General features: G+C 44.5%; 1 protein-coding gene across 1 annotated transcript in view; it reads right to left on the reverse strand.

Moving 5' to 3' along the window:
- The window catches only part of Glp2r (glucagon like peptide 2 receptor), a 52,967-nt gene that overhangs the window by 23,039 nt on the left and 5,107 nt on the right, over positions 1 to 24,821 (reverse strand). The window contains exons 2-9 of the mRNA XM_036194820.1: positions 23,890 to 23,977; positions 21,825 to 21,929; positions 16,924 to 17,045; positions 9,392 to 9,498; positions 7,509 to 7,662; positions 4,983 to 5,142; positions 3,862 to 3,922; positions 2,964 to 3,033 (exon numbers count right to left, since the gene is read on the reverse strand). Of these exons, the coding sequence (XP_036050713.1) occupies positions 2,964 to 3,033; positions 3,862 to 3,922; positions 4,983 to 5,142; positions 7,509 to 7,662; positions 9,392 to 9,498; positions 16,924 to 17,045; positions 21,825 to 21,929; positions 23,890 to 23,977 (867 nt within the window). The remainder of the gene's footprint in view (positions 1 to 2,963; positions 3,034 to 3,861; positions 3,923 to 4,982; positions 5,143 to 7,508; positions 7,663 to 9,391; positions 9,499 to 16,923; positions 17,046 to 21,824; positions 21,930 to 23,889; positions 23,978 to 24,821) is intronic.

Genomic DNA, 24,821 nt, shown 5'->3' on the forward strand with positions numbered 1-24,821 from the left:
AGTTCATATACTCAAAGCACTTAAGAGTTGTCATTGGTTGGATGTACTCAGTAAATGTTATCAGGCAGTGGTCCTGGTGCCTGGGCAAGGAGGTGGGTGCTGGGACCCCCATGGGACAGTGTGACCAGAGAGAACAGAACAGTAGAAAACTGAATGATTGGAGAGGTGAGGGCTCAGCGTCCTGTAAGTAAGACATGTGTGGTCAACTTCTACTTGAACCTTCTTTCTCAGCCAAGTGTCCAATGACAGAGGGAAGATAGCCAACAGTAGGTATACCACTTGCAATTAGGGGCCCCCCATATACTTACATTTCTATGCAAATTTTCCCGCTAGGTTCAAGCAAGGAATTTCCTTGAGTTGTTGACAAACACTAACAATCTTCTACAAATTTTGTTTTGTTTTGTTTTGTTTTTACTTGCAAGACCCTATCTACATAAAAGAGCTAAAATAGACCACCCAGATGCCCCTTGGAAATGACATGAAGCACAGTGCTAGATAGCCAGTGGTCACTCAGACTAGGGCAAGAAGATCTTCTACCCAGTCCTCAGTGGAACGCGTCAATCCTCTGTTGTTAGCCCCCTGTACCTCCTCCAGCTTCTTTAACAAAGTTCATCCTCACACATCATCATCTAAATCCCAGTTCCTAAACTGTGGGTCACAGGTTTATATGGGGTCACACCACTGAATGGAGGAGGTCACAAGCATTAGCCCTACTAAAAAGTTTCAAAACACACAGCAACCAAAAACTTAGCTCAAAATTAAATGCATGTGTCCAGTGTGTATCTGGCAGCATTTGCCCATGTTGCATTGTGGAACTTGATGCAACGTTGGTTCTGAACACATAACATGCACACATTCACTGCACATGCCAGTGAATGCTGCCTGAGATGCCTCAGCTTAGGTTCAAGACTTGTGTTTTATGAATTGAGGTGTTTTCCACAAAGTTTTCTTCTTTTAAAGAAACATAACAATTTAATTAAAGAAAAGAAAAGACTTCACATTTTTCTACCATCATTCTATAACATTGTAAGTATTCAGTCCATTTGTCTTTGGATTGGATAGTTAGAATGTTTGATTTTTTTTTAATTGCTGTTTGAGAGGATGGGGAGATGGCTCAGCAGTTAAGAGTGTTTGCTGCTCTTCCAGAAGACCCAGGTTCAATTCCCAGCACCCACATCAGGTGGCTCAACTGCCTGTAACTCCAGTTCCAGGGGCTCTGATATACTCTTCTAGCTTCAAGGACAATTGCACTTACACACACACACACACACACACACACACACACACACACACTAATTAAAATCTTAAAAAATAAACCTTTCCAAAAAACCTGTTTGAGTTGCTAATTTCAGATTCATTTTTTAAATTGCTATGTGAATTTCAGCTTGGTGTTGGGAAGAATTTTCAACAATTTCTAAAATGGCTCTAAACATACTTTTTCCATTTTGAACTACATGTTTATATGAAGTGACATTCTCAACATTAACAATTATAAAAATCAAAATGTCTAGCAACTCTGAAAAGCATTGAAAATGCAGTATCAAATATTGAGCCAAAACTTAATTATTTATGTGAAAATAAATGAGCATATTGATCTCACTTGCTTTTGTCAAATGGTCAAATCATGTGTATGCCAAGGAGTTTTTAAAAGCAGATTTCTTTAGAATGATCTTTGTAACATGCCACCTACCCACGCTCTAGACTTCCCTGGATTTTACTATGTGTTTTTTACTTCATATTGTTTGTACTTATTGTAATTCCAACTTATCTAGGTCATTATCCCTCATTACTCCTGGACAATATTTGATAACCATCTCTGTATATAGTCTTGTATTAGGTTAGAACTTTCTTATTTAGACAAAAGGGGGAGATGTAGTGGATAGCCATCCCAGCATTGGCCTGGAAGTTCCAACCCCCACTGAGGCTTCGGTAATGGTCATGCCCACAAGGCAGGGCAGAGAAGGAAACGGAAGGTGGAGGATCGGGAAGAGGTGGCGCGCTTGGTTTCGGGACCCTGGACGCTGGAGGTAGACCGAGCAGAGTTCTCCAGAGAACACCGCCGGACTGCACTATACCTTTGCCAGACCCTGCAACCTACCCCTTCATTGTAAGTTACCCCACAAAATAAACCTCCCTTTTAACTACGTGGAGTGGCCTAAATAATTTCACCAATACACTGTCTGGAGATGTTTGGGTTGTAGCTATATTGTATATGTCTATACAGTTGGGATACCAAAAAGCTTTGGAAAAAAAGAGGCCACAAGTGGAAAAGTTTAAGAAGCACACTTGAAATGGCTATCTATGTTCCTCTAGGCCAGTCATCTCTTTCCCCTGAAAGTATTCTGCACCATGAAAAAACCAAGTCTGTCCTTCTCCAGGTGTCTGGAGTACTATCTATTCTATTAGCCATGATTATTTTGTATTAACACTGATTGTACATGTTTCTCCTCTGAAAATAGTTCCTTTGGTTTCCTTCTCCCACTTGCTAATGGACAATAAGATAAAAGCTGAGCAAGGCATGGTGGCGCATATCTATAATCTCAGTGATGGGCAGACTGAGGCAGGAGGGCTACCATGAGTTGGAGATCTGTCTCCACTATGTAGCAAGATCTTGTCTCAAGCAAACAATCAAAAGACACACAGTGATAGTTCCATGGTTTCTGGAGTCTCACAAGACCACAGACAGCCTTTTCCCTGTCACAGCCCTTCAGTGCAGGATGGAGAGCTGACATCAAGTCCCCATTTAAAGATCCAGATAGATGGAGGCTTACAGTGTTACCCCAAATTCAGGTCCTGAACTAGAAGAAGTTTCTAATTTCTCACCTAGCAGAAATTGCTCACACTTGATACGCCCCCTCTCATGGACCAGAGATTTGAGGAGTTAGGAGGGAAGTGAGGGTTAGAGGGATGCTCCTGAAGTTGTGGAGCCCGGAGAAGAAATGGATGGATGGGATGGTCCTTACTGTCACGCAAAGCAGCATGGGTCCTCGGATAATCCACCAGATTTTCTTATTTCCATTTGTTGCCCAGCACCTACGGACAAGATCAGGAGTAGGAGAGACATGAGATGAGGATGAAGGTCCAAGCTTCCCGCCCTATGGAAGAAGGATGCTTGCTGCCTTCAGGATCAACTGTCTACCAACCCATCTCCTAGGAGGAGAGATGAAGGCAAAAGAGAACTTTGGACTTCCTACCATGAAATTGCTCTTCAGCATTAGGAGTGTACTGCATGGACCCTTCCACATTTTCCTCCATGTGCATGCAAACAAAAACCCTGGGTTATAGACCCTTATTACTTTACCCAATAACTGATTTTCCTTATTTCACATATCACTTACATACTTAGAAATATATATGTATATCCATATGTAAATATGAAGGCTGGATGATGGTTATTTGGAGGGAAAAATCAATCTCGTGATACATATTATTTAGGAATAGGCTTAAAACACTTGCTGAGATTCAGTTCCTACAAGTTGGGAGATTCAGATCTAACTTGTGTTTCTTGGTGTGTATTTCTCAATATAGCTGTATTTCTCAATATAGCTGTGCCACATTGTGCACAGTGATTCTTCCATCAATGTGCATCCAGGATGCTGTTTTCTCTCACATGAACAAAGCTATAGCATCTACTCTGCTTCTGTATCTACACACCCAGCACCATAGCTGGTCCATACAGCATATTTGATAATTTACATGTGTAACGTATAAGCGTCTACAAGATCTTTGACTACTTATCTACCCTCCTGTTACACCATAGAAGGACAACATAGGAGAAATTGCATGATCTCTTTGGAAATGTGATGTCATTTCCTATATTTGGGCATATCTGGGGGTTGCTTGTCCAGGTGGATTACCTACCCTATATTCTCCAGGTGTGCACGGGCGAAACCCCAGGGAATGACAAACAGCATTGGGAAGGCTGTGTAGAAGACAGAGAAGGAGGTTAAGAGTTGCTTGTCTGGGCGGTGGTGGCGCACACCTGTAATCCCAGTGCTTGGGAGGCAGAGGCAGGTGGATCTCTGTGAGTTCGAGGCCAGCCTGGTCTACAGAGCTAGTCCAGGACAGGCTCCAAAGCTACAGAGAAACCCTGTCTTGAAAAACAAACAAGCTTAAAAAAAAAAAAAAAGAGTTACTTGTCTAGTACCGCCTGCTTCCCACCAACTTGATGGGGCTCAGCACAACACGTCCAAAGGGTTAAAAACTAAATATAGAACCATAGACTCTGAGAACTCATGAGGCTTGGGTAGCCCAAGACCAATCATGGATCCACTGTCAGAGAAGCTGGGCCCTGGGGAGAAAAGGTTTAGAATAAATCCATGGGCTTCAGTCAAATTTTTCATCAGGAATATCAGGGTCCATTTACTTCCTCAGAATCCTGTAACATCTAATTGACCAAGGGCTTATGGAAACCAGAGTTCCAAATCAGAATACCCTGCTCATACTTATAAGATGATGATGATGATGATGATGATGATAGTTTTCCAAAAGCCTTATTGTCACAGACTGGTGGATCATGTCATCCCAAACTCCTCTGTGGTGGTATTTGATAATGGGGAATCTGGGGAAACTAGGTTTGGAAGGTGTTATGAGTTGGGGTCCTCACAATGGGATTAGTGTTCTTATGAAGAGATTGGAGGTCTCATTCTCTCTCTCTCCACCATGTGAGGACACAGCTAAGAGGGCAATTTTGTGCACCCCAGGAAGAGGCGCCTTACCAGAACACAAGCACACTGGACTCCCAGCCTCCTAAAACTGCTGCTCAAGCCGCACAGGTATTTTATTATGGCATTGTGAGCAGTCTAATGCAGTTGGAAAGAGGGCAAGAAGAATGTCATCTGGTGCCAAAGATTTTTCCATTTTTGCTTGTGTGCATTGGGCATACAGAGTCCGTGCTTGTGCATGTATGTATGTGTGTATGCACATGCATGTACATGTTCCGATGGGTCCCTGGAAGAGGAGATGGGAGTCACGTCACTCACCCCAGCCCACCACCAGGTATCTGGGCCACAGCCGCCTTTCAGGAAGCACGGTGGGCTCCAGTAGAGCATGGAGGTAAAGTCCTTCCACCAGCAGCCACAAGTGATTGGCCCCCACAAAGTAGTGCAAGAGGACCTGGATGGAGCGGCAGGAGGCAGATATCTGCAGGGACAGAACCTGAGTGAGTCCTGCCATTCTCAACACCCCAATGAGCATGGACTCACCAAGTACACACATGCCTGTTCTCCACTCTTTCCTGAGCCCTTGCTGACTACCTCAAAGAAGTTGGCAAGGAGGCTTCAGGGAGCTTTTAAAGATCAGTGTCTTCCTTGACATTCTAGGCTTTCTTTTTCCTTTTGTTTTTGTTTTGAGACTGGGCCTTATAAATCCTAGGCCAGGCTTGAACTTGTTATGTAGTCAAGGATGACCCCGAACTTTTGATCTTCCTGCCTTCTATTTCCTACATGCTGGGATTCCAGGTGTGAGCCACAGCTCCTTGTTTATGTGGTTCCTAGGGAACCTAAGACTTCATTTATGCAAAGTAAGAACCACATGTAGGCTTAAAAAAAAAAAAAAAAAAAAAAAAGCAAGGTCTGGAGAGATGGCTCAGTGGTTAAGAGCACTTATCGCTCTTAGAGAGGACCTGGGTTTGGTTTCAAGCACTCATGTGGCAGCTCACAACAGTCTGTGTAACTCCATCCCCAATGGATTTGATGCCCTTTACTGGCTTTTTTGGGGCTTCTTCATGTGCATCGTGTACACACACATGCAAACAAAATTAAATGAAAAAAAGGAAAAAAGGAGGGAGGGAGGGAGAGGGAAGGAAGGAGGGGGAAGAGAGAGATGGGGGGAAAGAGGGAGGGAAGGAGTGAGGAGAAAGGACACAAAACAGAGAGAGTTCACCATCAGCAACAGCCCAGATGAACTCATGGAAGGATCAGTTCTCTAACCTTGGTTTAACTAGGCTAGGAACTACAATAACTAAATAAATCTTCACATGACTAAAAATCATCACATGGAGTTCTTAGGTCCAATAACAAACATGTAGTGTTTCTTGAACTTAATGTTTGTTTTTTGGTTTTTGTTTTTTGGTTTTTCGAGACAGGGTTTCTCTGTGTAGCTTTGCGCCTTTCCTGGATCTTGCTCTGTAGCCCAGGCTGGCCTTGAACTCACAGAGATCCGCCTGCCTCTGCCTCCCAAGTGCTGGAATTACAGGCATGCACCACCACCACCCGGCTTTGAACTTAATGTTAAAAAATATATATATATGTTGTGCCAAATTTTGTATTATGCAACCAATATCAAGCCTAGATTGAAACTTCCGCCCTTGAGTGGAATTACCTGAAAAGAGAGGATTGAAGATCAGTTACCATAAGTTCTTGTGAGAAAAGTTAGAAAAAAAAATAATGGCAGACTCAACCCAAAGAAATTCCATGGGAGGAAGGAATAAAAGAGGAAATGGATTCGAATGAGAAGATAAACTAAAGGCTCAATAATGCCAAGAGTTCGTTCTTGGAAAAATCCAAAAGAATTGAGAAACGTCTAACTACAAGTATGCAGGTGTGAAAGTAAAACAGCAAAGATGTGAATAATCGAAACTGAAAACACAATGACAGGCTCCACAGACTTGAAGAAAAGCCACAGAGAAGGTCATGAGCAATATTATGCCAAGGAACTTGAAAGATTGCATGAAATGTATACAGACAATAGAAAAAAATGGAAATTTTGAATATGAGATCCATGAGTAAGGGCCCAGTGAGCTGGCTCAGCAGGTAAAGGTGCTTGCCACTAATCCTGACCACCTGAGTTTGAACCCTGGGACCCACATGGTGGGAGATAAGAATCAACTACTGCTTTGACTCAGTATGCCCTTCTGTACCCACAAATAAATCAATGTAGTAAGAAAGACTCATGATCAATCTATGACTCTATAACATGTGTGTGTGTGGTATGCATGTGTATGTGTGTGTGTGTGCATTTTCAAATGTGTAGATTCATGTGTGTGTAAGGGGTCATGTATGTGTGTGTGTGTGTGTGTGTGTGTGTGTGTGTGTGTGTGTGTAGAGGTGAGAGGTTGACACTAGCAATCTTCTTTGATTGTGCTACACTTTATATATTGGAGCAGTCTCTCACTTGGACCTAGAGCTTGCTGATCGGGCTAGCCTAGCTTAGCCAGCTTGTTCCAGTTCTCTGACTAGCACAGCAAGTCCTTTAGCCACTAAAAGCCATCTCCCCATCCCCCATAACCTAAAACCCACTAGGACAGGGCCACCCACCTGTAATGCCAGCACTCGGGAGGCAGAAGCGGGAGGATCAGCCTGGGTTACACAGTCAGTCTGTCTCAACAAAGGATTGATCTAGTCTTTTGCTTGCAGGTCACTATGGCGAGCCCATCAGCCTCTAGATCCATTTACCCGACCCAATCTAGGGAGGTTGTTTTGAGAGGCTTTAAGACCCTTTATCTGTCTTCCTCGCCAATCCACACACCCCCATCCACAGCTCTGCCCCATCCGGGGGGAGGGAATTACCTCTGACACATATGACATCCATCCGCTCTCATTGTCAGGCCTCTTGGAGTAAGAGTTGTGGAAGATGATGTCTTTCACCAAGACGGCCAGTGCTCTCAGGATGAACGAAGCAAACAAGTTCATGTGGATGTAATTGCGTGTGCAGTGCAGCTTTCTGCACAAAAGAACACCAAGTGTCTTCCCTCAGGAAAGAATCGCTGGAAGTGCAGACCTTGCCGCCTGCTGGTCTAGATGATCTTACTTCTCTGTGCCTTACCCTCCCCATCTGTAAAATGGGGCAGTAAGTTGCTCCCTAGATAACATGTTTGCCATGTCAGCTCATGTGTTTGCCTATGGCACCTTCACCTCTGGCTGCCACTGGAGGAGCAGGCACTTTTATAACGCTGATTTTGCAAATGGCAGACTCCCTGGGCAGTGAGTGATGATTTTGCAAATGGTGGAAGTCACCAGATGGTGGAGCTGAATTCAGGCCTAGAAATGCAGAGACCAGGATCTGGCTCACCAGGGCTCAGCTGTCTCTGAGAATTAGAACATTATCTCAGAGGCCAGGGGAAGATCACACCATTAACTCATATAAAATCATGTAATAGGTGTCCAGAAAAAAATGTCATCTTCAATCATTTTTGCCTGGGGTCTCCCCCTAGCTCTCTGTTACTCAGATTGTAGTGCCACTGTGCATCCTCAGTCTGTCTTTCCACCTCTGTGCTTTTGATGCAGCACCTACCCCATGCTGCTGCCTCTCTTCCTGTTGTTACCTTGGCAACTTCCAAATGGAGGTGGGTCCTTGCATTTTATGATGTATGCATGCTTTTCCCTGGCTAGACGGGTGGGGTGGGGTAGGGGGGGGGGGAGGGAGAAGGAGTGTCAAGCAAAACAGACACTTGTCAAGCCAAGCCCTGATGAATTCACCTCCTGCTGGACCAGGTAGTTATATTCTGCTGGCTCAGGCTGGGCACTTTGGGAAAGTGCATGGAGAAAGGGGTTAGTGTATAGTCAGTGGGTACTGGAGGTGGAACTTCCCAAAACTCAAGAGTGTTCTCCGGTAGGTAGATATCATGGCCGCTCCTGGACCCACAGAAGGTCATGAGGGAGACAAATGAGGTCAGTTCTAGAACCAGGTGAGCCCAGGTGGGACACTCCACCTCCCATATCTCCAGGTCTTCATACAGGCCTCCTGCACCGGTACTGAATGCCCATCTGCCATGCTAGACTGACCAGTGCCTCAGACTGAAGAACCTCCTTGGAGGACTTCCTGGTGGATTCATAATTGTCTCACTTAGGAGACACCTAAAGTATAGATCAGTAAAATGCACTGGGGCTTTGGAGTTTCAAACAGTGCAACAGACTGATAGGTTGTGTGGTCCTAGGCAAGTCATTTCACCTTTCCAGAGTTTAGTTAACTCACTTATAAAATACGACAACTAGCAGTAACCTTCTAGAATTAGAATTCATCTGAAATCAGATGAAGAGGGGCAATAAAGTGGCTGACCGCTGGCTGGCATCCACAGGCCTCATTCAAACCCTTGGGCTACCATGACTTTTCTGGGGGGAAGGAGGGTCTTGTGTACAAACAATGGTGCTGGTGGGACTGTGGTTTGCCTGGGCTGTGGTGGTAAAGGGTGTGATCAGGAACTTAGGCAAAGACTCAGGAGTCCTACATCAAGTTCTGTCTGTGTGTCCAACTGCCTTTCCCACCAATAGGGACTCAATGCCCCTCACTGGAACTTTCTGTCCTCTCATCTGAAAACAGAATGAATTCACCTCAAGCTTCCAGCTCTGACGATCCATGACACCATCCAGCAGACTCTTCTTCTGCCTCCTAGTGATAGCCACTGAGCAAGTTACAGGACATGTATCTGACCACATGCTGTGGTTCTACTCACCGAAGAAACAAGAAGAGTGTAAGAGCCAGGAAGAGGGAGATGAGAGAGAGGGAGTAGCCCACGGTGTACATCAGCTGCAAGGTGGACAGCAAGGCATAGTGATCCACCTAGACACAGGAAGAGCAGACATGACCACCAGGATGCAGTCTGCAACCCCACCTTCACCCCAGCTCCATGCCCAGAGCCACCAGAGGCCAGGCACAAACCAAGACAACACTGAGTCCCAAGCCTGTTTATAGACCTTTCCTTCCCAACTTTGTTGGTACCCTAATAGGCAACCCAAACTGCCTGTGGCACACTTCAGAGGCCACAAAGCCCCCATAAGTAAGAACCCACCTGAGTCTCACCCCATGACTGGACTCAGCCCAGCACTCCTTCACCGGGAGTCACTATATCAGAAGGAATTGAATCCTAACAAAGGCTACCATGGTCAGTTGTGGTGAAGACCTTTTGTGGTTTGTTAATATGATAAATTGTCAGTTTTTAGATGTTAAATCAATGGTTTAATTGCACTCAGTCATGACACTCATTTCTTTACACATACTGTTTGGTTTAATTTGGTCATAGCTTGTCTATGCCCATAAAGAATGTTTTGTCTTTGTCAGGTCTGGAGATATCTGTGTGATGGTTGTCTCGTAGACTGATTTAACAAGTGCTGTTTCTTCAACATTCTGGGAAGCTTTATAGAATTTGCAGTATTTTTTCTCTCCTTTTCTTTGAAATTTAATCAGGTTTTGTTTCACAAGTTTTGAGAGCCTGTTAACAGGTGGTGGCTGTTGTTGTTGTTGTTATTATTATTATTATTATTATCATCATCATCATCATCATCATCATCATCATTACTATTGTATGTATTCTCCTGGTGAATTTACCTCACTACTATGTTATTATGTATTTATTTATGTATGTATTTATTTATGTATATATGTATGTATGTATGTATGTATGTATGTATGTATGTATGTATTTATTTATTTATTTATTTATTTATTTATTTATTTATATTTAGAGGCAGGGTCTTACTATGTAGACCAGGTTGGCCTTGAGCTCACAGAGGCCCACGTGCCTCTATCTTCCAAATGTTGAGATGTGTACCACTGCAGCAGTTGAAGTGGTACTCTATATCCTGTTGATATCCATTACCCTGAAATCTGCTTCGTCTGATATCAATGTAACAATCTCCCTTCCTTCTAATTAGTATTGGTTTTTAGTTGTGATGGCTTGAACAAGAATGGTCCTCATAGGCTCACATGTTTGATTACTTGGGCCAGTAATGGAACTATTTGAGAAGGATTAGGGAGTGTGGCCTTGTTGGATGAGGTATGTCTCTGGGGTGGGCTTTAAGATCAAAAGGCTCAATCCATCCCCAATCTCTTTCTCTTTCTACTAGCGATTTGCAGATGAGGATGAGAGCTCTCAGCTCTTCCTGCACCATGCCTTTGCTCCACCACCATGGACTCTCACCTTCTGAAACCATAAGCCCCAAACTAAATGTTACCTTCTGTGAGTTGCCTTGGTCATGGTGTTTTATGACAGCAATAACACAGACAACTTTTTGTCGTATCTTTTAAATTTTTGCCCTGAACATTTGTATTTGAAGTGACTGTCTTAGAGATACCATCTCACCCACTTTTGCATTTTTTTTAACGCAAACTAAAATCTACCTGCTTGGGATGTTTAGATCATTTATGTTTAATGCTGTTATTTATGGGTTTAAATCAATTGGCCTTTCTCTTTATCTCATATTTTCTTTATCCTCTTCTTTTTCTGTCTTATTTTGAATTGACTGTGCCTTTATCCTCTTTCTGTGATTTAGTGTGCCTTCTTCCAATTTTCAGTGGCTGCTTTTTTTATTGGAGTCTACCATGAAATAATATTTGATCATTTGATGCATAATTTAAAAACATTGCCATTGTATACTGGCATATCCTTCATCCTGGCCATTTTGCTATTACTGCCCTCCATCCATTTACTACAACACATCCCATAGGCTCCTGATACATCATTCTACATTTACTTTAACTAGTGCTCCATCTTTTGAAATATGATAAGGAAATTATCTCTTGCTTATGCTATTTCTAGTGATCTATATTCCTCTGTGTGGACCAAAATGTCCACATGATATGTTTGGTAATATAGATGCAAAACTTTTTACTGTGGTTTTCTGTTGTTGTTGTTGTTGTTTTGGTTTGTTTTTGTTTTTTGTTTGTTTGTTTGTTTGTTTTGAGACAGGGTTTCTCCTTGTAGTTTTGGTACCTGTCCTGGATCTCACTCTGTAGACCAGGCTGGCCTCAAACTCACAGAGAGAGATCTGCCTCTCCTTAAAGGATCTGAGTTCAATTCCCAGCACCCACATCAGGAGGCTCAGAACCTCCTATAACTCCAGCTTGGGGACAAGGAAGATCTGATGCCTCTAGCCTCCATAGGCACCTGCACTCATGCACACACAGACCCACAAATATACACATAATTTTTTTTAAAGTCTTTCCTAAATACCTCTCTGTTTGTGACAGCTTGTATAATCACAGCACTTGGGACTGTTTCACAAATTGGGACACCAATTGCATTACTATTATTATTATTACTGTTATTATTATTTTTATTTTATTTTGTTCTGTACATGTGTGAGCATACTCATGTGTGTTATATGAACTAAAGTGCATTCCCCAGCACCTGTGGAGGCCTGATTCTGATGTTGGATGTCTTCCTCAAACACTCTCTGACTTACTTTCTGAAGCAAGGTTGATCTCTCACAGAGGCTAGAGCTACTCAAATGGCTAGGCTGGCTGACCAATGAGTCAAAAAACAAAAGCAACAACAAAAACCCTGTCTTTACCGACGCAGTCCTGGGGTGATAGATGTATGTCCTCAAACTCATTTTTTTTTAAAAGATAGGGTCTCACTGTGTTGCCCTGGCTGGCCTGGAACTCACAATACAGACCACATGGGCCTAGAACTTACAGAGGTCACCTGACTCTTCCTCCTGAGTGATGAGGTTAAAGACATGCACCAGTATGCCTGGCTCAAACTTATATACTGCTGGGAATCTGAACCCTGGTCCTCATGTAAGCTCTTTGCCTACTGAGCAGGAGATGGGAGGAGATGGGAGAATCCCTGGCACAAGAGTGAAGGTCAGAAGATGACTTTGGGTGTTGCCTTTCTCCTTGTTTGGGACAGAGTCTCTGTTTTTCTGCTGCATATTCCAGGCTGTCACAGAAGCTTCTGCCAATGGTGTTTGTTAATTTTACATGGTTGGAATCACAGCAGTGTAAATAACTCCCTTAATATGAGGTGGTGTCTGATGAATAGTTAGGGGTGAAATCTCACAGTGTCTGAGAGGCATTTTCCAGCTTTGCAGAAAGATAGTGAGAGCTGTTATGACCAAATGTGAATACATTGGGGTCTAGGTGGTAGATATTTTATTATTCCCTTAACAATTGTATATGTTTGAATATTTCAAGGTAAAATGCCAGAAAGTTACAGTCAGCTTTTCACATGTTAAATTATATTAATAATTTAAATGTATCTCTACAGTGAAACATTCCTGTGTTAGAGTTTTGTGGTTGTAACAATGTCTATAATAAACAATTGGAAGGAGGAATGGCTGATCTTGTGGTAGGGAGGATGTGAGGGGGTGGGGCAGCTCATATCAGGATAGCTGGAAAGGTGGTGAGCAAATCCTACACTCTCTCCTCTTCCCCTTCCTCTCCACTTTTATCCCACCTGGACTCCCAGCCTGTGGGATGGCAGAGCCCGAACTCAGGGTGTGTCCTCCTCCTTTTATTAGTCCATTCTGACACCCTCACACACATCCTGGAGGTATGCTTGACGAACTTCCTAGGAGATCTCAATCCAGTTGAGTGACAACCAGGCTTAACCATCACAACCATATATTACAATTTTACCCTTGGCCAGAAAGACGGCCCCACACATAAAGGCACTTGCCTCCAAGTCTGATCTCAGGGACTCACATAGGGAAAGTGGAGAACTGATTTCCACAAGTTGTCCTCTGATCTCCATACAAGTGTGTGCCATAACACACACACACACACACACACACACACACAAATACAAAAAATACTTTAGATTATGCCCTATGCAATTTTATAGTTGATAAATGTATAACAATTAAATTCTATATTTAGAAATAGAAAGCACTCTATATAAGAGTAAAAAAACAGTCTGAAGTAAGATAAGAACTGACTCCCATACTATTAAACAGAAATCCATACACAGACGACTCTGAACATAGTGTTCGCTTACTCGTGGATACCACAGACACAGAGGTAAGAAATGCACTTAGCGTACATAAGGATTCTCAGTGTGCTGTTAGCTGAACATAACATAGTTCACTTGCCAAAACTCTGAAGGGCAAAGGTTGACTAACACTGCCCTTTTTTGGGAGTAATTTTGGCCCACTCTGTGAAACACAGGTAAACATGGCCAGAAGCTTTTTGTTTTTAAGTATTTGAATTCTTGGAAATACAACTTGCAGAAGGAAGCAGTATCCTCTGTCCACCCCCTCTCTCTGCAGGGGAATATTATTTTTGAGATGGGGTGTCTAGGTGAGAGAGTAGCTTCGGAACTCAAGGCCATCCTGCTTAAGCCTTCCAAGGGCTGCAGTCACAGGCATATACCCTTACTGTGCTCACTTTTTGAGAGACAAATCTCCACTTCATGTTTTCCTACTCACTGGCTTGGGGACACTGCCAAGCAGACCAAAGTGCGGTTTACATCTGCCAGTGCATCTGACTGCACACAAGAATTACCCGAGGAAATCTAGCGTCAGTATTGAGATCTAGACCTCACTATAGACCCATTGACTCAGAATTCATCAAGTCTTCCGTTCAGCATATATTAAGTGTCTACTGTACATAAATCCCATTTTGCATACCATTTTGCTAGGATTTTATGCATTATGCATTTGGGAATGGTATCTAATATGATGGTGACAGTTTGACTGTTCTCAATCAGTTTGCATCACAAAGAAAGAAGATAAGAAATAGATATTATGGGCTTCATTCGAAGTATGAAATTAGCATAACTTAGACATTATGGTATAAGCCAGGTAGTCTTGAGATAAACCTCATGTGTCACTTTAATCCCTTTAAGAGACGGGACCTGTCACACAGTAAAACTGTATAGGGAACACAGAGTTCTACCGGCTCAAAACAGGAAATAAGACTCCTGGCTCATCACCCTCTTCCTGTCTCCAGCCTGGCCAGTCCTACCACTCTCCAACCTGCACAGAGATCCTGTCAGCACCTATTCTAAGCTATAGCCTCTGTACTTCAATCTAGAACACCATAAATCTTCCCAGCAGTACAGGCAGGCTTTGCCTTCTCACCTCCCTAGAGGTCTCCAGACCCACTGTGTCTTCTTCCTCTCTACACAGAAACACTCCAAGTCACCTCTTAAAAGGAGACATGGAGGTGAACCATGATGATGAGGGATAGCCAGCCACAGTGGATCGGGGGAAGACAGCCCAGGCAGTGACCAGCAAGCTAAGGGCCATGCTGCCAAGAGTGACTTCCCTTAGACTTTCCCATCTCTCCCCAGAAGTGACAGTCCACCCACTCTTTGACCCTGAGTGTGTGCTTTTCCTTCTGCCAAGGACATTCTTGCTCTCCTCCTTCCTGTGGCAAGTTCCTTCTCACCCTCAGTCTCAGACTGGGCAGCCTTCCTTACCCTGAGACTGCATCAGCGGCCCTTTGCTGTGGCTCTGAGCATCCTATACTTTTGTCCCAGCCTGTAATGCCTGTAATTACTCACTCTGCCTGTAATAACCCACAAGGTTTCAAGCTTCTTAAAAATCAGTCTCTGTGCCTGGCCGATTTTCTATGTCTGCTACCAAAACCTGGCGTGTAGGAAGTGTTTCATTACTGTGTATGACATGACAGAAAGGGGTAGGGGAGAGATGCCTTACACATCTGTCTAATTCCCCAACATCTCTTCCTCTCTCCTATGCTTCCCCTTTACACATGACAAGTCAGCAGGATTTGGACAAACCAGTAGCTTTAGGAAGAGACAGGGAGCTCAATGAGAAAGTAGAGAAGGTATGCTCTGAAGAGAGCTTCAGAACCCAGTGCTGGAAGTGTTAGCGTTGAGGACACAGAGACACAGCTCCACACGGTCACTCTCATTAGCTTAAGGAGTTCCCTAAAGCTTCTAGGGATCTCAGTTAGCTCCAAACCAGGACTCGGGGCTTTGATGACGAGAGGAATTCCAGAACTAGCCAATACAGTGCAGCAGGGCTGGGGGTTTCATCAGAGATATTTTAATACAGGCCTAAGCACAAGGGTTACCACAGAGGTGCTCAGAGGAAGACACACCCCAGAGTGGGCACAGGCTCTCAAGGAGTGAGCACTTAGTTGACTTAGCTTTGTACACCCTGTTGGTGACTCTTAAGCTACATCTCAAAAGGTTGTAAAGAATCCTCACATCCTACCCCCTCTTTTGATCAGAGAGATACATGAGATGGCCCCAGAGACACCTTTTGTGGAATTATAATCTGATCAAATAAAATCAGAGGCTCCTAAGGTTACAGGAGGAGTTTAGTAGCTGTTCTTTCCCTGAACCTGAGGTTTCTGGTGAGATTTTTTTTTTTTTTTTTTAAATTGCAGGTTCCTGGCTAGCAAGGAAGAAGGGCTGTCGTTTGTGCTGGAATTATTGCTCCCACTGCTGGCAAAGGCTTCCACCAAATTCCAGAGAGAGGAGCTTCTTTTCCCCACTTCTCATGTCCCCAAGACTCCCCCTGCCTTCCTATCCTGTCTCAGAAGAAAAATGGGTAGAACTGGGCATTGCCAGCCATACCTGTAATCACAGCACTCGGGAGGCTGAGGCAGCAAGATCACCGGTTTGGAGCCAACGAGACTTCAAAGTGAGACCCTGCTGAGGAGACAAGAAGAAAGAGGACAGGGAGAAAGGGACAGAAGGAGAAAAGATGTGGAGGAAGTCTAGAAGGTGACTTGCTCATTTAATCTGCATTTGCTGAGCTGCAGGGATGACAAGCTGAGCGGTTCGTTCTCTGGATTCTGGGTCCTAGTGATAGAGCAAAACTCCCACTTAGAGCTTGCTAACCACACGCCAGGACTTCCCTGTGAAATTTATGTCTCTTGACTGCCCAAAGTCTCACGATGATCCCATGCAGCAAATATGATCCCCTAGGGATGATGTAGGAAGCAGAGTCACCAAGAATGAAATAAATGGTGTAAGTTCACAGGCAGTAACGGAAGAAGCTGGATACATGATGAGTCTGGCCCCAGAAACGTATGCTGTGCTGCCTCCCTCTAGGCATACAAGTCCTCGGATGCCACTGGATATGGGCTCTTCCAGAAGCGTCCCCTTAAGATATCATGTTTCATGTGGCTGCCATGGGGAGTTGCTGTTTAGGTGATTGTAGACGTTTCCTAGTGGAATCCAGAGCGGATGAGCTTGTGGAATGTCCTGTGTATGTACCCCAAAGCTGACCATCCCCAAGGGTGTCCCAAGTTCTGGTCCCAGGTGTTTTAGCAGCAAACCGGTAAACTCACGTTTTGTTTGAAGCTGTGGTTCTCTGCACATTCCGAGTCATCCTGCCAAATAGCGGTGGTGTTCTCTCGCGTCTGCCAAGTCCCCTGAGCCAAGCAGTGTCTGTAGGCCCTTCCTGGGCTCTCTGAAAGTAAACAAGGCTCTAGAGGAAAGGTCAAAACACACAGCCCGTTCCCTGAGCATGCTGGAAGGTCCTCACCCTTAGCTAAGAAGCTGTGGAAAATCCCAGGGAAGACAGGTTTTCAGTTCTCCGTTTGGGGGCTCATTTGCATTCCCATTGTTTATTTGGGATGGAAAGAACAACATGGAAGCAAGCGTCTGGGTTTTGTAACTAACCATGATCCTCTAATGTCCCACAGTGTTTACACATGTCTCCGAAGTTAGAAGGCCCGGATGACTGTAAGGTACAGTCTGCTGGGAGAAGCTGACCTGGGCCCCTGTGCATGCTCAGTGAGGCATCTCTCTCCAACGTCCAAGAGGTGGCGCCATGAAGAAGAGAAAGCCATTGGCGTAAAGCAGGTGGACTCAGGACTAATACTTGATAAGCTGACTTCTGAGCGGTGTCCTGGACCCAGCTTTATAATCTCTGAGTCTTATTGATATCTTCATCAGGAACTGGGTACAATAGTGCTTCCTATCCTCTGTGATGTGAAGGAAGATTGTGTGTGTGTGTGTGTGTGTGTGTGTGTGTGTGTGTGTGTGTGTGTGTGCAGATGATGGGTAAATCCCTCAGCCCACATTGAGTTGTTGTCACTTGGCCACATCTACCCTAGAAGCACCAATGAAGGTTCTCCTACCTGGAGGATCAATTAGGATACCACAAATGAGATGTGGAAATTTGCTATAACATCTGGTCCAGACCCTGTACTTCCTACACTAACAGTAACTATTGGCAGTATTTAACTGATCGGTGCCCACCCTACGCAGGAAGTACTTCCTCCTGCCCAACTGACATCTCAAACAACAAGCTCCAGCCAATCTCTTCACTATCTCCAAATCTGCCCCACCCCAGTGGATAACAAGCCCATCCTGACATCCCCTAGCCCAGAACCTTAGTCTCTGCTTTCTCTTTCTGCCTGTAGCCCTACCTGAACCATTAGCTACTCATACTCACTTTCACATAGATCCCAGATCTGACCCTACTTTCTACATCCCCCTTTCTACCTAATTAGAAATCTTATTTCTTCCCTGGTTTATTGCTAATTCTGCTGATGGTACTGCCCTCACAGCAGCCCAGTTGCCATGCTTCAGCTCAAAATCCTCCAAAGGCTTTCTAAGGATAAGTGAGAATCCTTCTGTGGCCATCCGAAAAGGCTTGTAGGAACTGGGCTCCAAACCTCTCTGCCCCCACCTCATATTATTTCTCTTCCTCCTTAGCTCCATCTGTGTGTATCTCCCCTTCTTGGAGGCATGCTCCTCTCCAGCACAGGGCACTGCTTATTGTGTGCTCTCTCCTGAACATAACCTGCTTTGGGCTCCAACTCTTAAGTCTTCAATGAGGTATCACTTTGCCATTGAATCGTCTTTCAGCTAGCTGTAGCCCTCACCCCAAACCTTCCCATTCCATCTCCAGCTCCATCGTGTCTACTGTATATCACATCTATACTTACAGAGGATGCCCGTGATCATTGTCTGCCCTTCTTCCTACAATGTGAGCCTTAGGAGAAGAATTTTATTCTGGTTTGGTCATTAATATATCCTGAACATTTAAAAATGGTGGTCAGCACACAATGGGTACTTACTAGATAGGGTTAAATGGGAAAAAAAATGACAATAACACCATTTGGAACCTGTGCTGTCCACAATAGTCATAATGCTCTGCTGAGGACACAGCTCAAAAGTTGAGTTGGGAGAATACACATGAAAGTGTCATAAACTGTTACAAATGCTAAGACAGAGGCTAAGAGGTGCCCCAGAAAGACAGGGGTCCATTGACTTTAGGGGAGGAGCCAGAAGAATTTTCCAGAAGGATGGAAAATTCAAAGTGAGAAATGAAGTTGGACTTAAAGGTAGAGCTTTAAGGGGGTATCCTGAAGAGAAGAGGGAACACGGGCATAGGCTAGGGACAGTGAAGCCATAATGGGGTGCAGACAGTGCAGCCATCATAGGATGGAGATACACAGCTATAATGGGGTGGGTACAGTGCAGCCATCATGGTATGAGGACCGTGTAGCCGTGACCCCACACTGGAAGAATGAGTTATGGTAACGGAGGAAAAGAAAGAAATGCTCATGTCCCTCCTTTGGGCTATGAGGCTAACACCTCTTTTCAATTTGCAAAATTGGTATGTTTAACAGGCATGTAGGAACCCAAGCTTGAAACTGCCTCCAAAGAAAGATGTAAAAGACCCTGCACCTCACAAAGGAATGGACCAAGAGACAAAGAACTCTGCCAGGGCTGGAACAGGTGAGGAATCTCACACCCACCATCCCATGAGACCCTGAGACTTTTCAAAAATAGAGGGTTTTAAGGCATAATGTCTACCCTACTTTGCTCTGGCCTGAATTGAATAAAAAGCCCTCTATAACAGGAAACAGAGATAGTGGAGGCCACCTGGAGCTGAATCACCTCCCTCCAAGAAAGGATGGCTGAGCTCTCTGTTAGATCAATGTATCTTTGACTGATTCCTACAAGTTGTAAGTCACCACGGTCATGGTGTTAAGGAAATTAGATCTTTCCTGCCAACCCAAGCTGGGTCAAATTGTAAGTCAATCTACTTCCCTTTTATAATTTCTAGTTCCTAATTTCTTTTGGGAACCATGGAAACTGAGGCAGTGGGTAAGGACTGAAATGTCTGGTAGCAACCGCTGAACAGATGGACGAGCCTGGGAGCTATTCATTTTGGCTGGAGGGGAAGAGAGAAAGCAGGACAGGATGCCACAGAAGGTCAGCAGGACTGAGTTGCAGAAGGTCACAAATGCCATTCGTGGTTCTTGAGATGGGGAGCCAACAGTGGCTGGCATTTTATAAAGCTTTATAGGAGTTGGTGGCAGGGTGTGAGATCTGAGGCTGGGGGTAATAAGGATACCAGGAAGCAGCTAGGTGAGATGAGGCTGCTGAGCTACCACAGCACCATGGGGGAGGAAATGGAAGAGAACCAGGTACCAACCAGATGATGCGGCGTTAACACAGGGCCTGGTGAACAAGAGGCCACGCCTAACAGGGAAAAGAGGAGGCTGCTGCATTTGTTTCTCCTAATCTATTTCCCACTTCTTTCTGCCCCTCCGTTTCTGTCCGGTCTGGGGTAGCTCTTCTACCTCCAATACTTTCTCGAAACTTTTCTTTTTCTCTCCAGTTTCTGACTCTGCTTGAACCCAAACCAATCACCTCTTTTGTGGACTGTTGTGGCAGCTCCCAGACGCTCCCTCATAATCCCCCCTGCATCTCCCAGGTCAAGACCCCATGCTGCAAAGGATGGCTTCCCAAGCTACATTTCTCTTGTGCCCCTCTCATGCCTTGACACCTTCTGTGGCTCTGGGTCATTCTCCTCTGCACTACAGTGCACTATGGTTTTCTTCACAATCAGCACCCAGCCTCACTGGTCAGTTCTAAATCCCAGACAACCCATCTGTCCATCATCTGACTCCCTCTGTGCATAATAAACTCATTTCTATAATCCCATCTCAAAGAATTCATTTGCACCTCTTGATATTTGGGATGATTCTTTTCCGAACCCTTCCATTCCCTCCATGTTCTTTTTTGGACTTTAGAAATCCATTTGGATTCTAAAATTGAATGTAAAAAAAAAATGTTGAATGAGAGAGTCAGTTCCTATGTTTTACAAACCAAATTCCATTTAGTACAATCCAGCAACTAAGACCTCAAATTAACTTCTTTGTAGCCTTAGGTTTAGGACCACATTTTTTCCCTAAGGTGGAATGAATCTGAACTTTGCAGCTACTAGGAAGGAGCAAGAAGATGGTAGAGTTAAAGGTTGTGTCTGTCCATGCACGGTGGAGGACCTTGTAGTATATGGAGATCTGAATGATCTAAGGGCATCAAGGATTTCAACCTTGGGACTCCACTTCAGCTCTTACTTCTGAATTGCTTACTAGGTTCAATCTCTGTCAAAATGATCTTGAGAGTCAATTCACTTCACAGGCTTCTCTGTCTTCCAGGCTCCCAATTTCACAGCCAATGTTCTTCCTGTCTCTCTTGGAGCTGGTTGTCATGAGGGCTGTCTTCTTGAACCTTCTAGACCTCTCTGAGCCCAGAAAGCTCCTTAGTACCATCCCTTGGAATTCAGAGCCCAGAAGTCAGACTCCATCCCTCTGTTCTGCCCTTGGAAATTTGGGGATGTTCCTAGAACCCCCAAGGCTGTGGTTTCCCTGTCTGGAAAGTTATTGAATTCTCCATCCAAGGCTCATGGCTTAACAACACCAATTTAATGGTACTCCTTTCAAAGCTGATGTAAAGAAAGGCTTGGAATTATTTTTCTTGGTACAAGAAGTCATACATTGTATAAATGGGAGCTTCCCAGTCTTTCTGGTGTCCTTTTCCTCCAAATGACCAAGGTTGAAACCCTCGCATCCTTTCCACAACAGTCAGGTTCTGTGGGAACTGAATCTGGACTGTAATCTATATGTTAGCCCAAAAGTACTATATAAGTGGGGCAGACAGGAGCCTTCAAATTATAGGAAAACAGGGGGAATGAAGGGCATAGTTCAGTGATAGAACATTTGTCCAGCATGCATGAGACCCTGGGTTTACTTCCCAGTGCATAGAAGGGGCAGAGGCAAAGAAACAAGATACAGCACAGAGATCATACAAGAATACCTTTATGAGGCATGAAAATCTTAGGAGAATCTCTTGGTTAGAGTTCTGCCTAACTTCCCATTGGCTGCTCTACCAGGAGAATCTGTCCTTCAAAGGAACTGTCAGAGAGTAAGATGAGACCCATTACCTTCGCTCCACCAAGGTAGGTATGAAGGACAGGGGACAGAGACGTTCCCAGGAGAAGAATGGGGCCAGCACACCAACTTATCGAATGTTCCATTGCAAAATACACCTGTGGGGAGAAGAGAAGGCGGAACAAATGTCAGTGTTCTCACAGGGGTCTTCTGATAGAATCAAAAGATCCAGAGGCTTAGAGCCCACTTTCCCATCTTTGGAAGCCTGTGTAACCTTTGCAGAGACCAACACAGATACCCTTCTCTCTAGAGCAGTCAAGGATGAAGAGTGACTGGGGAACACAGGGATGCTGAATGTAGCCCCAACACTGCCTTTGTCTACCCTATTTGACCTCCAGTCACTGTACATGCCTTGGTAGTTTTACTTTGTTTTGTACTAACTGAACTCATGGGAACTCAGGGTCAGGGGAAAGCTGATCGGAGGTTCAGCCAGTGACTTTTATGACATAGTTAAACGATGGTCAGGTTTTCACCACATTGAGGATAGAACACAATTACTGCAAAATGATGGCTGGATCTAAGGGGCTCTGTGGAGCTGCAGCTCTTGATTACATCTAGCACTATTCTACATATGTGTAGCTCTCCATTTGAACATTATTCAGTAGTTATTAGAGGAGCTTGGATCATCTTAAATTCAGGAGATGCTTTATATATACGTCCTTGATAACTAGAATGTCCAAACTTAGAACACAGCCTGACAGACCTCCTAGAATTCAATGGAGGTGTTTCATACCACAAGCTCCTGGACTCTCAGAAGCCAAGCATCACCCTTCTCACACCTCTTTCTTGTTAGGGGGGAACCCAAGGGCTTATTGAGGTAAATAAGCAGATTCCTGGCATTAAAACCGTACAGACCTAGCTCAGGTTGGCCCAGTTATGAGCTACTTTGCTACTTCGGGTCACTGCCAACCTGGTTGCCAGGGAACAACACTTGCTCTGCTTATGTAGCTGCTCTGCTCACAGTCCAGCTACATAAGAAGATGACCCACCCTGCTTTGACCTCCAAAGTAGTATTCCCTTGAAACGAAAAGTGGATTTTGTAGTTGGCATCAAGCCTGGGCAAAGGAGTCTTCACAAAGGGTTAGGGGTGACACTTAAAGGCTATTGCTGGCTTTGGGTCAAGTAAGCAAGGAAAACAGAGTAGCTTCTAGTATTGCTGGGCAACCAAATGAAATGATTGACAGGTGTGAGGAGGATGAAGGGTAGTCTTTATCTGTTCTCCATCCATGATGCTCAGAAGCACTTTATGGTCTTGTTTTCATTGACTTGGTTTGGATTTTGTTTGTTTTTGTTGTTGTTGTTTTTGTGGATATAGTATGTGTATTCACCTAGTATGTCAACATATGGACAGGCGAGGCTGTGGACTGGCTAACCTACAACACCTTTGCTAGAATGCTCCAAACATAGTGTAGACTGGAAAAGAGATATTGTGCTATTGTTTAGATGCAGCTGACACCCCCAAGAGATGAGGAACCCCACATTTTTAAGTAGTTTCCCAGGCCAACCTACAGGAGTTCCTCATGCTGGGTGGCAAGACAGTAAGTGTGTGGTGGCAGACTGCTTCAATCAAAGAAACTTCACCTACATACAGTCCATCTTATCTTAGGATAAGAAGTGAGTGTATTTATCACCCCCGCTCCCAGCCTGGTTAGATTTTATAACTGTCCCATCCAAGTGAATGTGGAAGAAATGACACAGGCCCATTCACAGAAGGAATATGGCTTCTGGTCATGCTAACCCTTAAGAAGCAAAGCCATACACTGCAAGGAAGCCCAGCCTCCACAGAGAGGTCAGGTGGAAGCGTTCCGGTTACCAGTCACTGCTTTTAGAACCAGTGTTAACCAACAGACATGGACATGCCATTGGTCATTTCAGCTCCCAGTCTTTGAACCTCCCAGATACTGCAGTGTAGAAAGAGGCCACGTCCAGTGTGCCCTGAATCCTTACCCCAGGGGAACTGTGAGATTATCATAACTGTAAACAATTATCATTGCTCTAAGCCACCATGATTGAGGGCAGCTTCTTACACATCCACAGGTAACGAACACACATGCTTACCAGAAGGTTCTTTGAGCAAGTCTTTCAGACACTTCTCCCTGTACTGAGTCCACTTCCGAGTAGTCTCCTCAAGGAGAGATCCTGTAACCTGAGCACACAGAAACATGATCACAGCCAGGCACAGTGGTGTGCGCCTGAAATCTCTGCACTCAGTAGGCTAAGGCAGGAGGACTATGAGTACTGGGCCAGCCTGAGCTACATGGTGAGGCTCTGTCTTAGAAGCAAACCAAACCAAACCAACAAACAAAAAGGATCATTACCGAGTAGCTGCGAGTCCAGCTGTGTGCCTGTCTTCTCACACCCTGTCTTCAAGTTGCCTTCTGAAGTAGCCCGTACCGAGAAGTAGAATTTCCTTGGTGTCATATGTTCTACTTAAAAATAATTCTGAGTTTTGCATTTACTCCATAATATAACTATAGTTGTTTTAACAAAAATATGATTTTTTTTCCAGAATCTTTAAGGTGACGTTTCAAGGGAATGTACAACAGTCAGGCCAAACTTTCACACACTTGCACAGAAATGCTTGAGTGCTCCTGAGACCATGCAGTTCCTCAGGAAAAAAAACTGCATCTTGCCGAGTGTGTGTGTGTGTGTGTGTGTGTGTGTGTGTGTGTGTGTGTGTGTGTTTGTCCGTGTCCAGAAACAGTGCCACCGAGGAGACACACCCCTGTCCTGAGGCCTCGGGATGTTTTTCTTTCTGACCCTGACTGTCTTGTCCATTGAATCTTGGGGATGCAGCTCATTTGAGAGCTTTCCAATAATGGAAGTTAGTCTACCAGCCTCTTGCTGTGAACCTAGACCCCCTTCTTTCCATTTCCCAAAGGGCCTTTCTCTTCTGCTGTTCAGTGGAGGCATCTTGCTGAAGCACGCTTTGTGTGTCAGCCTTTGTGCTGAGGAGGAGTAGAGGGATAGGAAGACGAGCAGCCTGTCTC

The sequence above is a fragment of the Onychomys torridus genome, chromosome 8 (assembly GCF_903995425.1).
Source record: "Onychomys torridus chromosome 8, mOncTor1.1, whole genome shotgun sequence".
Taxonomy (NCBI): domain Eukaryota; kingdom Metazoa; phylum Chordata; class Mammalia; order Rodentia; family Cricetidae; genus Onychomys; species Onychomys torridus.